At 43.6% G+C, this 16,037-nt stretch overlaps 2 protein-coding genes across 3 annotated transcripts in view; one reads left to right on the forward strand and one right to left on the reverse strand.

The window, feature by feature from the left end:
- The window catches only part of MTHFD1 (methylenetetrahydrofolate dehydrogenase, cyclohydrolase and formyltetrahydrofolate synthetase 1), a 71,979-nt gene extending 59,297 nt beyond the window's left edge, over positions 1-12,682 (forward strand). The window contains exons 23-28 of one of the 2 annotated variants that reach the window (XM_016926218.4): positions 902-1,002; positions 2,131-2,308; positions 6,443-6,550; positions 7,406-7,558; positions 10,895-10,988; positions 12,436-12,682. In XM_016926218.4, the coding sequence (XP_016781707.3) occupies positions 902-1,002; positions 2,131-2,308; positions 6,443-6,550; positions 7,406-7,558; positions 10,895-10,984 (630 nt within the window). In that variant the 3' untranslated portion in view covers positions 10,985-10,988; positions 12,436-12,682. The remainder of the gene's footprint in view (positions 1-901; positions 1,003-2,130; positions 2,309-6,442; positions 6,551-7,405; positions 7,559-10,894; positions 10,989-12,435) is intronic. The other variant, XM_054666646.2, reaches the window with a different exon arrangement.
- ZBTB25 (zinc finger and BTB domain containing 25) overlaps positions 2,233-16,037 on the reverse strand; it is a 55,638-nt gene continuing 41,833 nt past the window's right edge. Inside the window, exon 4 of the mRNA XM_016926220.4 lies at positions 2,233-2,324. Within this exon, the coding sequence (XP_016781709.1) occupies positions 2,296-2,324 (29 nt within the window). The 3' untranslated portion in view covers positions 2,233-2,295. The remainder of the gene's footprint in view (positions 2,325-16,037) is intronic.

The raw sequence follows: 16,037 nt of genomic DNA on the forward strand, positions 1-16,037 counted from the left end.
GTTAATTTTTATATTTTTAATAGATACGGGGTTTCACCATGTTGGCCAGTATAGTCTTAATCTCTTGACCTTGTGATCCACCTGCCTCGGCCCCCCAAAGTGCTGGGATGACAGGCGTAAGCCACCAGGTCCGGCCCTTTTTTTTTTTTTTTTTTTTAAATTAACTTCTCAGTTGTAGAGATGGGGTCTTGTTATGTTTCCTAGGCTTGTCTCAAACTCCTGGGCTCAAGTGGATTCTCCTGCCTCAGCCTCCCAAAGTCCTGGGATTACAAGTGTGAGCCACTGGGCCCAGCCACTGGCCTGATTCCTAAAGATAGTATTTATCTTATTTCTTGCCCTCGTTCACGGTCGAGTTCATCAAAACCTTTGAAAACATCACTGCTTACTTCATATTTCCTGGCAGTATTTACGGCAGCCATATAACGAATACCTCTTCTGTGCCAGCCACTATGTTGTTAGGCTCTGTCTTCTGATGGAAGGGTCTGTGCTGTGCAGAGTAGAGTCAATTTGTATTATCATAACCCTATGAATACATAAAATCTATAAACACAATTGGTAAATATAATTTGGGTAAGGGTAACTAATTCCTTTCAAACAGCAAATAAGCTATAATGATGTGGCATAATGACAGGAAACATACCAGCTCTTTTTTTCTTGAAGGCTGGGAAACAAGCAGAGCTCCACTCTAGTGTCATAGGCTGGAGTGAAAGCTGCAGTTCTCCATAGCATCCACTCACTGCACTGGAAAAAATGCACCAAGGGACCTTCTCTCTTCTTTCTTGGCCTCCTTGTCCTGACAGTGAGTGGCTGCTGGCTCAAGGAGGTTGTTTGCCTTTGAAGAAGAACCTGCAGTGGTTTTCAACTCTCTGATCTCATAGGCCTTTCACTGTTGTTTTTACAGAACCTGGAGCTGGTTGAAAAAGGCTTCAGTAACTTGAAGAAACAAATTGAAAATGCCAGAATGTTTGGAATTCCAGTAGTAGTGGCCGTGAATGCATTCAAGTAAGTGTAGAGTGTAAGCGAAAAGGATGAATGTGGAAAATCTCCTGGAGCTGATTGTACAGCACTGCTTTTAGCTTTATTTTGTTTTTCAGTTACTGCTATTGGTTATAGCCTGTGGTTTTAGCCTGCACTGTGACAGGCATTGCGTACGTCACAGCGGGCTCACCACCTCACCCACTGAGGGTCCCAAAGTCAGATTCAGCTCCTATGGGCCCTTTTCCTTTCCACTGGGGGAAGTAACACACAAGCCTGAAGTTCAATGTTCCTTTTTCATCTTTAGGGGCCTTTTATGCTAACAGAAGGTCATAGGCCTATAGTGTTCCATTATTTTACTAGATCTGGTGGGATGTTGTCTTGACAAAGAATTGGGCATATTACTCTGGAAGGGGTCATGCAAGAACTTGTGTGGGTTGTTTAGGTATTGCATTGGTGGTCAGGGTTTTTTTATAATGGCCTCACCATAGTAGAATGGGAAGCAAAAAATCTTTTTTTTTTTTTTTTGGGACGAAGTCTGTCTCTGTTGCCCAGGCTGGAGTGCAGTGGCACGATCTCCACTCGCTGCAAGCTCTGCCTCCCGGGTTCATGCCATTCTCCTGCCTCAGCCTCCCGAGTAGCTGGGACTACAGGTGCCTGCCACCATGCCCAGCTAATTTTTTGTATTTTTAGTAGAGACGGGGTTTCACCGTGTTAGCCAGGATGGTCTCGATCTCCCGACCTCGTGATTCTCCCACCTCGGCCTCCCAAAGTGTTGGGATTACAAGTGTGAGCCACCGCGCCCAGCCAGCAAAATTCTTAAAAGCTAGTATTTACTGATTCCTTCTGGAGTGCTGGGAATTTTCCAAGTACTTTACATGGATTTACCATCTGAGTCTCATAACGTCCCAATGAAATAAGTGCTGTGATTATTCCCGTATTACCCGGGTGGAAATTGAGGCACATAAAGATTAGGTAACTGGCCAAAAGTCACCAGCTAGTAAGTTTCGGAGCTGAGATTCAAACCCAGGCCAAATTTCTTGGTTAGTGTTCGTTTATCAGTGGGTAATTCACATGAGGTTTAATGGCAAAAAGAAGATAATTCTGTCTCTCCAGCCATTTTCCATGCTTTGATATGAAATGCTTCCTTTATAGGACGGATACAGAGTCTGAGCTGGACCTCATCAGCCGCCTTTCCAGAGAACATGGGGCTTTTGATGCCGTGAAGTGCACTCACTGGGCAGAAGGGGGCAAGGGTGCCTTAGCCCTGGCTCAGGCCGTCCAGAGAGCAGCACAAGCACCCAGCAGCTTCCAGCTCCTTTATGACCTCAAGGTGGGTGATTTGCTGTCTGCAAAAAAAGAAAAAAGACGAAAAGGGCACAGTGAAGTTTCTGTGTGGCTACTTCTATTAGAGCCCCATGCTTCGCAGCTTCAGCCTTGCGGTTTGATTCCCACGTAGGTGACTTACACAACCACAGCCTGGACTCCCAGCTGTAGACAGCCTTCTTTTTATTTTTGAGACGGAGTCTTGCTCTTTTGCCCAGGCTAGAGTGCAGAGGCATGATCTCGGCTCACTGCAACCTCTGCCTCCTGGGTTCAAGTGATTCTCCTGCCTCAGCTTCCCGAGTAGCTGGGATTACAGGCGTCTGCCACCGTGCCCAGCTAATTTTTTTATTTTTTTAGTAGAGACGGGGTTTCACCATCTTGGCCAAGCTGGTCTCGAACTCCTGACCTCGTGATCCACCTGCCTTGGCCTCCCAAAGTGCTGGAATTACAGGCGTGAGCCACTGCGTCTGCCCAGACAGCCTTCTTATAAACATATGCCACTGCTTACTTACAGAGGGGATTTAAGCAGGAATACCCCAGGGTGGAGGGGGAACCGTTGCTCATATCCTAACTTCGAAAAAGGTCAAAGTACAGGTGGCAGAAGAGAAGGTTACATATAGACCAAATATGTAATTCACTGTAGCCTTTAAAACAAGGCACCAACCATGTAGCAGATTGGTAAGGGGCTGCATCGAGCTTACAAAATTTTTCTGATGGCTTTTCAGTAATAGGGGAAAGAAGTGTGCCCCCACGCTCACTTCCTGGTAAGGTGCTGCCTCAAGTTGAGGGCCCTCACATGCAAAACCAAAGTACTCCAGGAAGCTTCATCATTTTTTCCATCACTAAGCAAATTAAATTACACCTGGTCTAAGTAGAGCCCTGCTTACTCTATGATACAATAAAGTTAGTTCAGGAAAAGGTTCTTATTATAGGGTTGTGTTTTGTTTTCATTTATCTGTCCAGTGTATTTCAGGATGTGATTTGACATTAAGTAGTATGGAAACAACAACTGGAAACTTTGTTAGGAATATGAGATATATGCTGTAGTTAATTTTTCCTATTCTCTAGGCTAGTTTCTGACTTGATTTTTTTGTTTGTTTTTTGTTTTAAGACAGGGTCTTGCTCTGTTGCTCAGGCTGGAGTGCAGTGGTACAATCATGGCACACTGCAGCCTCAACCTCCTGGGCCCAAGTGGTCCTCCCACCTCAGCCCCCTGAGTAGGTGGGACCACAGACATGTACTACCTAGCCTGGCTAATTTGTTTTATTGGCCAGGCACAGTGGCTCACCCCTGTAACCCCAGCACTTTGGGAGGCCGAGGCGGGTGGATCACCTAAGGTCAAGAGTTGGAGACCAGCCTGGCCAACATGGTGAAACCCCATCTCTACTAAAAATACAAAAAATTAGCTGGGTGTGGTGGCAGGCACCTGTAATCCCAGCTACTTGGAAGCCTGAGGCAGGAGAATCGCTTGAACCCGGGAGGCGGACGTTGCAATGAGCTGAGATCACTGCACTCTAGCCTGGGCAACAAGTGCGAAACTTCATCTCAAAAAAAAAATTTTGTTTTATTTTATTTTATTTTTCTTGTAGTGACTGGGTCTCCCTATATTGCTCAGGCTGGTCTCGAACTCCTGGGTTCAAGTGATCCTCCTGCCTCAGACTCCCAAAGTGCTGGGATTATAGGCATGAGCCAATGTGCCTGGCCTGGCTTGGTTTTTAATAGATAATCATAGACTTTCAAAAACAGCCATAAAAAAGCAGAAGGAATAAACTTATTACTCTTGAGTTTTAGTGTTCTCTTATTTCTCTTTGCCCCTTGCAGATATAATACACTTACAGTTAATTAACATTGACATTGACATTCTCCTGTTGAGCTTTGATTTTATAGGCAAGTTTTAAAATCTGTTCAGCAATCATCCTTTTAGAAAAATGCCATAAACACAAATTTGCACACAAATGGAAAGCATTTATAGGCACCCTCTCCAGGCTCCAATGCATAGCACCCAAGGCTGGAAGCCCAGTCCTTGAAAACCAGCAGGAGACCTGAAAGAGCAGGGACATATGGACTTTAGAACCCATTTCTACTTGCAACTTTTATCCATTCTGGCAAACAGGAGGCTGCCACTTTTTGTCTTACTCAGCGTCTGCTAGTCTTAAATCACCCTTCAACCAAAGTGCTTTTGCTTCAGAAGTTCTAAATGTGCCTTGGCATTTATAGAGCTCCAGTTATGAGATGCATATGAAAATAATCTGTGTTTCATCTTTATAAAGTCCTTATTGAATATTCACTTTATTCATGCCCATTATATAAAGCCCCTTCATAAATTATCATTGTTTAGTTCAAAAGGGAATTTTTGTTTTTATAGATAGATTATTGCTCCTTTTAAAAACAAAACTTGGCTGGGCGCTGTGGTCACACCTGTAATCCCAGCACTTTGGGAGGCTGAGGTGGGTGGATCACCTAAGGTCAGGAGTTCGAGACCAGCCTGACCAAGATGGTGAAACTCCGTCTCTACTAAAAATATAAAATTAGCCAAGCATGGTGGCCCATGCCTGTGATCCCAGCTACTTGGGAGGCTGAGGCAGGAGAGTCTCTTGAACCCGGGAGGCGGAGGTTGCAGTGAGCTGAGATGACACCATTGCACTCCAGCCTGGGCAACAAGTGCAAAACTCTGTCTCAAATAAATAAGAATCTGCCTAATATGTTCTTTTAGCTTTAGTTGCTATAAAGACAGATATATTGCCTAATTTTTGTAATTTGCTCATCCAAATTACCCATGAGTAGCTTTGCTTCTGATTTCCTTTAGGCAACCTCAACGTATGCTGTTCTCTTTGAATCTTAATGCCCTGAACTAGTCTACACAGCATTTAAGAAGCCAGCTCCACTTCTCTGAAGGCTTTGCCCCAGAGGAAACAGCCCATGGGACTGAGGCCCTCACCAGTTAGACCACTGGTCTCTGTCCACTGCACTGTTTGCTTCAGGTGCCACAGAAAGTGGACATGCCCAATGCATGTTGATCATGTAAATCACTGGGTTGTTTTTTCTAATACCTGGGTGATTTTGATTTTATGACTATTTCCTAATTCCTGGTGCTTGCACTTAATCAATTGTGTTAAGGGTGGCATCTGCCTCTCATATACAGACTGGGAGTTATGTAGATGGACATTGGTTGTCTTATTTCATAAACAGTGTCCCCAGGTCTGGTTTGACAGGACTGATCTCCAGTATTAGAGTAGAACATCTACTTTTTAATTTTTATTATTATTTTAAAATTTTTATTTTTTAAAGAGACAGAGTGTTGCTATGTTGCCCAGGCTGGTTTCAAACTCCTGGGCTCAAGTGATCCTCCTGCCTTGGCCTCCTCCCAAAGTGCTGGGATTATAGGGATGAGCCACCATACCCAGCCTGAACATCTACTTTTTATTTATGAAGAAATAATTATTCTTGGGTAGTCAGCAACACTGTTTATGATGTACTTAGCGAGAGATTTTAAATATGTACTTATGTAAGTATATATTTAAAACCTTACTTAATATATATTAATATGTGTATCTATATCTATATATATAATATATGTATGTGTGTATATGTATATCTGCATATATAGATATAAAAACTTTACCTCTGTGGGACATTTTCACTTATAAAATCTGAGGCTTGATATTAAAAGAAAGTGTTCCTGGCTGGGTGCAGTGGCTCACACCTGTAATCCCAGCACTTTGGGAGGCCAAGGCTGGCAGATCACCTGAGGTTGGGAGTTCAAGACCAGCCTGACCAACATGGAGAAACTCCGTCTCTACTAAAAATACAAAATTAGCCGGGCTTGGTTGTGCATGCCTATAATCCCAGCTACTCGGGAGGCTGAGGCAGGAGAATCGCTTGAACCTGGGAGGCAGGGGTTGCAGTGAACTGAGATCGCGCCATTGCACTCCAGCCTGGCAACAGAGCGAAACTCCGTCTCAAAAAAAAAAAGGAAAGTGTTCTTAACCCAATCAACCTCAAACTATTTGCTTATGTATATGTATATAAAAACCATCTTCTGCCCCTTTTAGGGACTCTGACCTAGAATGTGGCTATGTCCTGGTTAAATGTCCTCACATGTGTCCAGTCATGGTGTCCCCATCTCTTTCTTGTGCATTAGCTCCCAGTTGAGGATAAAATCAGGATCATTGCACAGAAGATCTATGGAGCAGATGACATTGAATTACTTCCCGAAGCTCAACACAAAGCTGAAGTCTACACGAAGCAGGTAGATGTTTGGTTAGTTTGTCCTTTCAACTCTTTGCAAAGCAGGACTTGGAGTCACAATCTCTGGGTCCTCCCAGCCCTGCCAAGTACCCGTTGCTTCACTTCTCTGGGTGGCAGCCTTCTCTCCTCTGAAATACTGAGTTTGGATTAGGTGGCACAGTCCCTGGTTCTTTATTTACCCATAGGCGTTATATGAATGTGTAGAAATCCATGAGGAAATACAGAATGTCTTACCAAAATATTGAGAACGTCTCCAGTTTTTGTTTTTTTGAGATAGGGTCTGGCTCCATTGCCCAGGCTAGAGTGCAGTGGCACAATTTCAGCTCACTGCAGCCTCTGACTCCTAGGCTCAAGCGATCCTCCCACCTCAGCCTCCTGAGTAGCTGGGCCTACAGGCACGCACCACCACACCTGGCTAATTTTTGTGTTTTTTGTAGAGATGGGGTTTTGCCCTGTTGCCCAGGCTGGTCTTGAACTCCTGGGCTCAAGCAGTCCACCCATCTCAGTCTCCCAAAGTGCTGGAATTTATAGGCATGAACCACTGCACCTGACCCTCTCCAATTTTATTCTCATATCTACTCCAAACTATCATTTTAAATTGGTTTTATGTTATTTCCATAGATGGAAATAAAATATTCACTTGTGGACTACAGTTGTGAGTACCTAACTCCCTCACCCAACAGTTCTTTTTTTTTGGCTTAATAAATAAGCTGGAGGACAGCAAGATAGAGATGTATATAAAGGGAGTTAGATGTTTCGAATAAATTGAAGAATCCATGTAATCACAGGGCCCAGATGGTCATTGCTGGGTTGTCATCTTTTCATTTGTCCTCCCTCTCTTCCCTTCTTTCCCCAGGGCTTTGGGAATCTCCCCATCTGCATGGCTAAAACACACTTGTCTTTGTCTCACAACCCAGAGCAAAAAGGTGTCCCTACAGGCTTCATTCTGCCCATTCGCGACATCCGCGCCAGCGTTGGGGCTGGTTTTCTGTACCCCTTAGTAGGAACGGTAAGTGCATGCTGCAAGGGAGTAGTGGGCGCATCTGCACTTCTCGTCTGAAGTGTGTTGCCGAAACCATCAAGCAAATGCCAAGTGAGCAGAGTTCACTGCCCAGAAGAAAATTGGAATCGGGCCTATTATGATTGCTGTGGATCATAAGCTATAAAGCAGGAGCTATATAGCTCTTGCTGTGGACCATCTTGGTGTCAAATCAAGAATGATGCCAGGACTACTCATACTGAATAAAAAATTCTGTTTCCCAGGGACAGTATGCTCTTCACTGAATCTAGGATGAGCCCAGTTGATAGGCTGGGGTAGTGCTAACATAATCACAGTTAATGTTTATTGGGAGCCTTACATAGATTAACTCAGTCCCCCCACAGCCCTAGGAGGTAGGGACAGAGGTTTTACTGACAGGCCTAGAACTTATGTCTGAAATTCAGGGGGTTCATTATTTTTAAGTAAGGAATTTCCCCATTAAAAAATGCAAATGGACCCTTGAGATATGAAAGGTGAGGTTGCTTATTTACGCTTCAAGGTGAACAAGGTGTCCATTGCTTTCTTATCTTACAGATTTTATGCATATTCAAAGAAGAATATTGCCAGTTGGGAAGCAGAGGGGAGGGATGCTTAAGGACATAATCATAGTTTGGGCTGACATTGTTCCAAGGTTAACTTGGATCCTGAATCTAGGTTATCCCCTAAATCTGCCCTGTATCCTGTATCTACAGATTGTACTGCCATGCAATACAGGATTGAAATATTAAACTAAATCAACACACATGGAAAAGAAACCAACATACATCCTTTTGGATTTATGTCATTCTTTCAGTATAGTAAGAAAGTGGTAGGAGGTGGCATTATAGAGTTGAAAACGTAGGACATTAGAGCTGAATTCATTTTCACCTCTTCAGATCTTGGCCTTGGGCAAATTATGAAAGGTGAGAGCCCTGCTGCCCTCAGCTCACACTGTAGGCAACATCATCACATCACAGTGGTGCTTAGCACAAATGCCTGCATCTCACTGCCTCCTTAGCTCTCTATAGAGAGCAGAAGGCTTAGCCTTGCTATGATGTACATCAGTCTCCAGGATTTGTAGAAATCCCTTGTGGTAGGAATTTTCCACCATTTTTACCCAGCACCTTGAATAGTGCAGAAATATGTGTTGTTCTTTTTGGAGAAGTTGTCAGCAGCTACCAGCTGAAAGACGGGTAGCTGTACTCTTTCTTGTCACTTTTGATCTTCACATGAAGAAAAGGGTAACAGTAGAGGTGAAAGCAAATCTGGAAGCAGTCAGGCCAGTGAGAGTCAGGCTGTAAGGTGGAGAGAGACACAGCCTGCCGAACTCAAGACTTTCTCATTTAGAACAAAGTATGTGTCAGAGGCTTTTAACTTTAAGTTGGACCAAGGCGTTTCCACACATGATCACATGGTTTAATCACTATTCTAACACCTTCCAGTTGCCGTTGGGGCCTTAACGAGACTCAGATTATTTGAATATTTTCTATATTAATTCAAAGTGTGATGGCTTATTTTCAGAACTTTATATCTAGGTTCATACATGTGCGTACACATAATCTTTTTTTGTATTTTTTCTGATTATCAGTGACCAGTGTTTAGGAGGGAAAATCCTCTTGGGGAATGAGTGAAAATATCAAAAATCCTACTCATCACTGTTTGGGGAACCATCTTTAGGGTTTTCTGCTGACATGTACATGCCCGTCTACAACAATGGGCATGTGTCTTTTATCTTTATAATGTCATCTTCCGGTTTTTCTGCTGTGTCTAAGGACCCATCCTTTCCTCTCTCCTACTTGTCTCACACCTAGCACCTCCTTACCTCTTACACAATATAAGAATATAAACCAGTTGTCAGATCCCTATAATGTGTTTTGGGGAATATTGATTGGTACTCAGAAGTCAGTCAGAATGAGGTTTTCTAAAGTATTGATGATGTTTTGTGCTACAGAAGATGACTCATTCTTTTTAAATAACCTTTTTATAGTTAAGTTTTAGAAGTAACCTAAGCTGTTTTCCTGTCTAGATTTGATTTGGAACTTGTGTGTATTCATTATATAGGACATTGTTACAGATAAAAATATACGGAGTTTTCACTTGCAAGCCGTACATATTTGCATCTAAGTAGAAATTTGTCAAAGCCGAGTCTTTAGAAAAGTAGTGAGTACAAATATAATTTGTAAGCATTACAAGTTTAGTTTTAGAAGGCCATTTTGGGCCAGTAAGAATGGTGATTATAAAACCATCTAGATTATGTACAAAAGTGTCTTGGCCCAAGTTAAAGGATACTAACTCCTACCATCGTGTTGCTGAAGCAAAAATCACATGGGCAGCTCAGCTAGCAAGACTGAACGAAACAAAATTTAAAAGCAGACAAGCCCTGTACCTCCTTTTGGTCTTGCAAAGCGTGAGCTGAGGAGGCGAGTGAGCAACTCCTCTACTCCCCAGCACTCATTCTTGTAAGGTGAAGGTGGAAACACCTCCTGCTACTGCTTGTGACCACATGGAAGATGATAGTGAAGGCTGGCGTTTGGTTTGCAGAAGGACATGAGGAATCAGTTTCTTTTCCTTTTTTTTTTTTTTTTTTGAGATGGAGTCTTGCTCTGTCACCCAGGCTGGAGTGCAGTGGCAAGATCTCGGCTCACTGCAACCTCCGCCTCCCAGGTTCAAGCGATTCTCCTGCCTCAGCCTCCCAAGTAGCTGGGATTACAGGCACACGCCACCATGCCCAGCTAATTTTTGTATTTTTAGTAGAGATGGGGTTTCACCATGTTGGTCAGGCTGGTCTCAAATTCCTGACCTCAGGTGATCCATCTGCCTTGGCCTCCCAGAGTGCTAGGATTATAGGCATGAGCCACCACGCCCGGCAGGGATCAGTTTCTGAGTTTTTTAACAGGATCAGTGACTTGATTTTTAATATGTAACAAGAGTACCCACTTTATTGACAACTATAAAATGATGTTCTATCTTTATGCCTTGGGCTTTCTTTCTGAAGGAAAAGTGAAAGTAAAGATGACTTTACGTTTATTTTAGACATGGCCTTGCTCTGTCGCCCAGGCAATCGGATGATCATGGCTCACTGTGGCCTCAACCTCCTAGCCTCAAGCAATCCTCCTGCCTTAGCATCCCAAGTAGCTGGAACTACAGGCACATGCCATCATATCCAGCTAATTTTTTATTTCCTGTAGAGATGGGGGTCTCACTATGTTGCCCAGGGTGGTTTAGAACTCCTGGCCTCAAGTGATCCTCTCCACCTCAGCCTGGGATTATAGGCGTGAGCCACTGTGCCCAGCATTAGTTTATTTGTAATGCTTTTTTACATCCTAGATGAGCACAATGCCTGGACTCCCCACCCGGCCCTGTTTTTATGATATTGATTTGGACCCTGAAACAGAACAGGTGAATGGATTATTCTAAACAGGTAAGTTGTTACTGGGTAATAATTTGGCTTTTTTCCTCATGTAGCTTATTTATGAATTATACGGCTCAAACTGACGCTATAAAAATTCAAATTCTAATGCTTTCAAAACATTTCTTTTCAGACTTCCCTGAGGGGAGAGGGGATAGTAATGAGAGTTGGCAATAACCAATGAATTGAAATATTTATATTTCAACACATTTTTGGAAGAAGCGCAGCATGGCTTGTCACAGGTTGACAGTGTAGGGGAGAAAACTGCTGTCCAATAAACTACAGAGGAAACTACAGGAGAGGTTAGACTCCCTCTGCTGAAGCCCCAGGAGGCTTGGGGTTCAGAGTTGATGACACATTGCAGGTCAGGAACAGCTGACGGTCTGTATACTCTGAATAGGTAGTTAGAAGGCAAGAGTTAGCAAATGTCTTAGGAAGTATAATAGAAAAGAGAAGGAAACAGGACCAATCTGGCAGTTCTTAGGGCCTTAGGTGAAAGGGCCCTGAGTACCGACTGCAATGAGTGACATTGCATTGTTTGATATTTTTGAAATTTCAACAGGACGTGTCTCTCCTTAGGCAGACCCTTGGGGCTGAAGCAGCAAGTTGCAGTGTGCACTTATATCCCTAGACACATCCTGTTGAAACTGCAAAAATATCAAACATGAAAATCCTAACATCTTTCTCCAGAGACGAAAAAAGTGGCTTGCCTATGAAAAGAATGAGAACTAGACTTAACACCCATCTTACTGGCAATAAGAAGCTTTTAGACAATGGAGGAGTGTCCTGTAAGGTCACAGGGAAGATGACTTTCAACATGTGCTCACACCTAGCCGAATCTATCTGGATATTTTCAGACGTGCAAGGGTTTGCCACCCCACATCTCTTCCTAAGAAGTTATTTAGCAATGTACTTAGCAAAATGAGGAATTAACCAAGAAAAAAGGAAGACGTGAGTTTTGGGAAACTGAACCCTCATTTGGACATTAGCGAAGGGGCATTCTGACAACCATGCAAATGACCTGAAGTTACAAATCCTGTGTGGAACAGGTTGGGGGAGCACCTGAGAAAAACTAGAAAAAGCTAGAAAAGACAAGGATATCAAAGGGTCATAGTATAAAACAAAAGCTCTTGCATTATTTGAGAAAGTTAAGGTCCAAGTAGAAGCAAACTGTAGTTTGATGCTAGAACACTATTCTTTGAGAGGGTATGTGTGATACTCGAAATGCAGTCATGGCTCACGGCTTGGTCTGGTCTTGAACAGTATTCACATAGTACTATGGAAATACCTTGCATCATTTTCAAGTCCATTTATGGACACGCCCTAGAAGAGCTGGTGGCAGGAAAGGATGTAAATGTTAACAGCTTTGGCAATGTGAGTGGGTAATGGTGCAGTATGGAAGGAACAGGAAACATTTCAGTGCTTAGAGAAAACATTTATTTCTTGTTTTTCCTTCCAGATCACCATCCATCTTCAAGAAGCTACTTTGAAAGTCTGGCCAGTGTCTATTCAGGCCCACTGGGAGTTAGGAAGTATAAGTAAGCCAAGAGAAGTCAGCCCCTGCCCAGAAGATCTGAAACTAATAGTAGGAGTTTCCCCAGAAGTCATTTTCAGCCTTAATTCTCATCATGTATAAATTAACATAAATCATGCACATCTGTTTACTTTAGTGACGTTCCACAGAATAAAAGGAAATAAGTTTGCCATCTTGGTGTTGCGATATGAATTACAGCCTTAACAGACTGTGCCACAGGTCTCTGCCATCCTTTGTGAGCTCATTTGTCAGGCAGACCCTTGGGCTGAAGATGCAAGTTGCAGTGTGCCCTTTATGATACTGTTGTGTTTAGAGGGAAATGTATGCATGCTTGTGTATTTCTGAGAGGACACATAATTCAGGGGACCTCCTGAGAGGGTTGGGTTATACCTTTCTATATTGTTGAATTTTGTTTTTCTACCCTGAGGAAGTATTGCTTATACAAGTTTTTGCCTGAACTTCCTTGGAATTCCCATTTCTGTCACAGCTTTAGCACTGTCTATGTTTAGAGTGCTCAAGAAGGATGGTCATGCAGCATTAGCCTTAGGTGAGCCTCTATTCTGTTGGTGCAGCAAGTATTCATTGAGTTTCTTCTAAATGCCTGGGCTCCACCCTTCCCTACAGACTTTTTATTTTTATTTTTATTTTTTTTGAGACAGTGTCTCTGTCGCCCAGGCTGGAGTGCAGTGGCGCGATCTCAGCTCACTGCAACCTCCGTCTCCTGGGTTCAAGTGATTCTCCTGCCTCAGCCTCCCAAGTAGCTGGGATTATAGGCATGAGCCACCATGCCTGGCCCAGACTTTCTTTTTCCTAAAACATTAGGTTGGTAAAAACCACAATTACTTTTGCACCAACCTAATATTTTTTTTCCTCCTCTTCTGGCTGGGCGTGGAGGTGGCTCATGCCTGTAATCCCAGCACTTTGGGAGGCCGAGGTGGGCGGATCACTTGAGGTCTGGGGTTCAAGACCAGCTTGGCCAACATGGTAAAACCCTGTTTCTACCAAAAATACAAAAATTAGCTGGGTGTGGTGGCAGGCACCTATAATCCCAGGTACTTGGGAGGCTGAGGCACGAGAATTGCTTGAACCCAGGAGGCAGAGGTTGCAGTGAGCCAGGATCATGCTGCTGCACTCCAGCCTGGGAGACAGAGCTAGACTCTGTCTAAAAAAATAAATCAAATATTTTTCCTTCTCTTCTTGTTCTTTATCTTCTATCTCTGTTCTTCCTCTCCCATTTGTTTCCTTCCCTTTTTCCCCTTGTCTCCCTCCACTGGATCCTTCCAGAGGATGCTGCATCCCACTGGCGCCAGTGCTAAACACTGCTGATGTTGGCAAAGCAGTATTTTTCCCAGTGACCTTGGTTTTATTATTTTTAATTCCCTAGGTCCATGTCAATGTTGTAATACAGTCAATTTTACAGTCCACAGAAATGATAGCGCTGCCTTGAGAGGCATATGGCAAAGGGGTCACAGTGCAGAGCCCCAGCTCTATGGCAGAGAGCCTCACCCACCTCCCTGCCTCCACATCCTCACCATGGAAATAGGAGCACTGTTGGTACCTACCTCATGAGGGCGGTTCTGGAATTACTCAAACACATCATCTAAGATGCTTTGTACAGGGCCTGGCACATTGTAAGCACTTGTCAGTTCCTGTTGCAAAGCATCCTCCAGGCCCTGTTTGCAGAGTTAATTGCTTCTGGTACTTTTTTTTTCCTTTTTTTTTGGCAGCTGGGGGGAGGGGGGTTGGGACAAGAGTTGTGCTCTTTTGCCCAGGCTGCAGTGTAGTGACGTGATCTCAGCTCACTGCAACCTCTGCCTCCCGGGTTCAAGCGATTCTCCCACCTCAGCCTCCCGAGTAGCTGGGATTACAGGTTCGCACCACCATACCTGGCTAATTTTTTGTATTTTCAGTATAGATGGGGTTTTGCCATGTTGGCCAGGCTGGTCTCAAACTCCTGGCCTCAAGTGATCCTCCCACCTCGGCCTCCCAAAGTGCTGGGATTACAGGCGTGAGCCACTGTGCCCGACCGCTTTCTGGTACATTTCTTAATGTCCTGTGAAACTTCACCTGGAATGGGATTTGCTGGGAATTCATTTTGTAGACAAGGGAAGGATGCAGTCTTGTCAGATATGGTGACTTAAGGATCATCTTAAAGGATTTAGGTTTCCTAGTATCACCAACAGCCACATGGGTTTAAATCCTCAATACTGGTAGGGGCTGGGCATGGTAGCTCACACCTGTAATCCCACCACACTCAGCTGAGTTTTGAAGTTCTGTTTTTTGTAGAGATGGGGTCTCACTGTCTTGTCCAGGCTGCTGAGGCAGGAGGATCACTTGAGCCCAGGAGTTCAAGACTAACCTGGACAAGACAGACCCCATCTCTACAAAAAACAAAACCCCAAAACTCAGCTGAGTGTGTGGTGCACGCTTGTAGTCCTAGCTCCTTGGGAGTCTGATGTGAGAGGTTTGCTTGAGCCCAGGAGTTCGAGGCCGCAGTGAGCTATGACTGAGCCACTGCATTCCAGCCTGAGCAACAGAGCAAGACCCTGTGTCAAAATAAAAAAGACCTATAGAAGCATTAGTGCTTGGGGTAACTATTAGCATGTGCTGGCAGAGAAGGTCTAGTGCCTTTACCTTGGTGCTAAGAGTCCCTCCAGATTAGTGGCTTTCCCGTGCCCTTTCTCTTCTCTGGGCTGCTAATGCCTTCCTTCCCCATATTAGTAATATTACTGATAAACAAATTGTACATTCTCTGATCTCACTTCAGAGGCTGTTTCTGTGCACTGAAGATGTACACACAGTCTTAATTCAAAAGAGATAGCATTTATGTGCTGCCACATTAAACAGATTGCAACAGTATTACTATTGAGTTTGTGTTGGCTCTGTGCAACCCTCATGGTGCCCAGGAACAGATGAAACCACCAGAGACTTGGAGCCTCAGGTTCATTCAATGGTGTCCCAGGGAACGGGGTTGGAGGGCTTATTCCCAGAAGGCCTCTGAAATGTAAGAGCTATTAACAAGGAGTTATAAGTCATTTTTGGTAGCTATAGGCCCAGGCAATGGGTAGAGATCAAGATGGGATAAATGGTAAGATCAGTAGAGTATTGCTCAGATAAATATGTAAGCTATTTTACTGGCACACTGTATCTAGTGATATTAACATGATAAGCTATAGGTAGGATAATTTCTCATCAGATTGCAGAAATACATTTATAGCCTATTTCCTGTTATATAATGAAAAGCTACTAATGGGGTAGTAGACAATGATATGGGTAATAGCTTAAACAGCCTTCGTTGTCACTTACCTGAATTCAGGAATGACAGGTTTCTTTCATGCATGAGGTACTGGATACATTAAACACACATACACACACATATGGCATTGAGTTCTAGTCATATCCTAAAGAAAAACTATGGTGCACTATGTTATTTATAGTACTATATTCTGTGTGAGTGACTCTGTGTGTATGTGTGTTGGTGGAGGTCAGGGATGACTTGTTTGTAATATACCTTAAGGAAGTCTGTC

Source organism: Pan troglodytes, chromosome 15 (assembly GCF_028858775.2).
Source record: "Pan troglodytes isolate AG18354 chromosome 15, NHGRI_mPanTro3-v2.0_pri, whole genome shotgun sequence".
Classification (NCBI taxonomy): Eukaryota; Metazoa; Chordata; class Mammalia; order Primates; family Hominidae; genus Pan; species Pan troglodytes.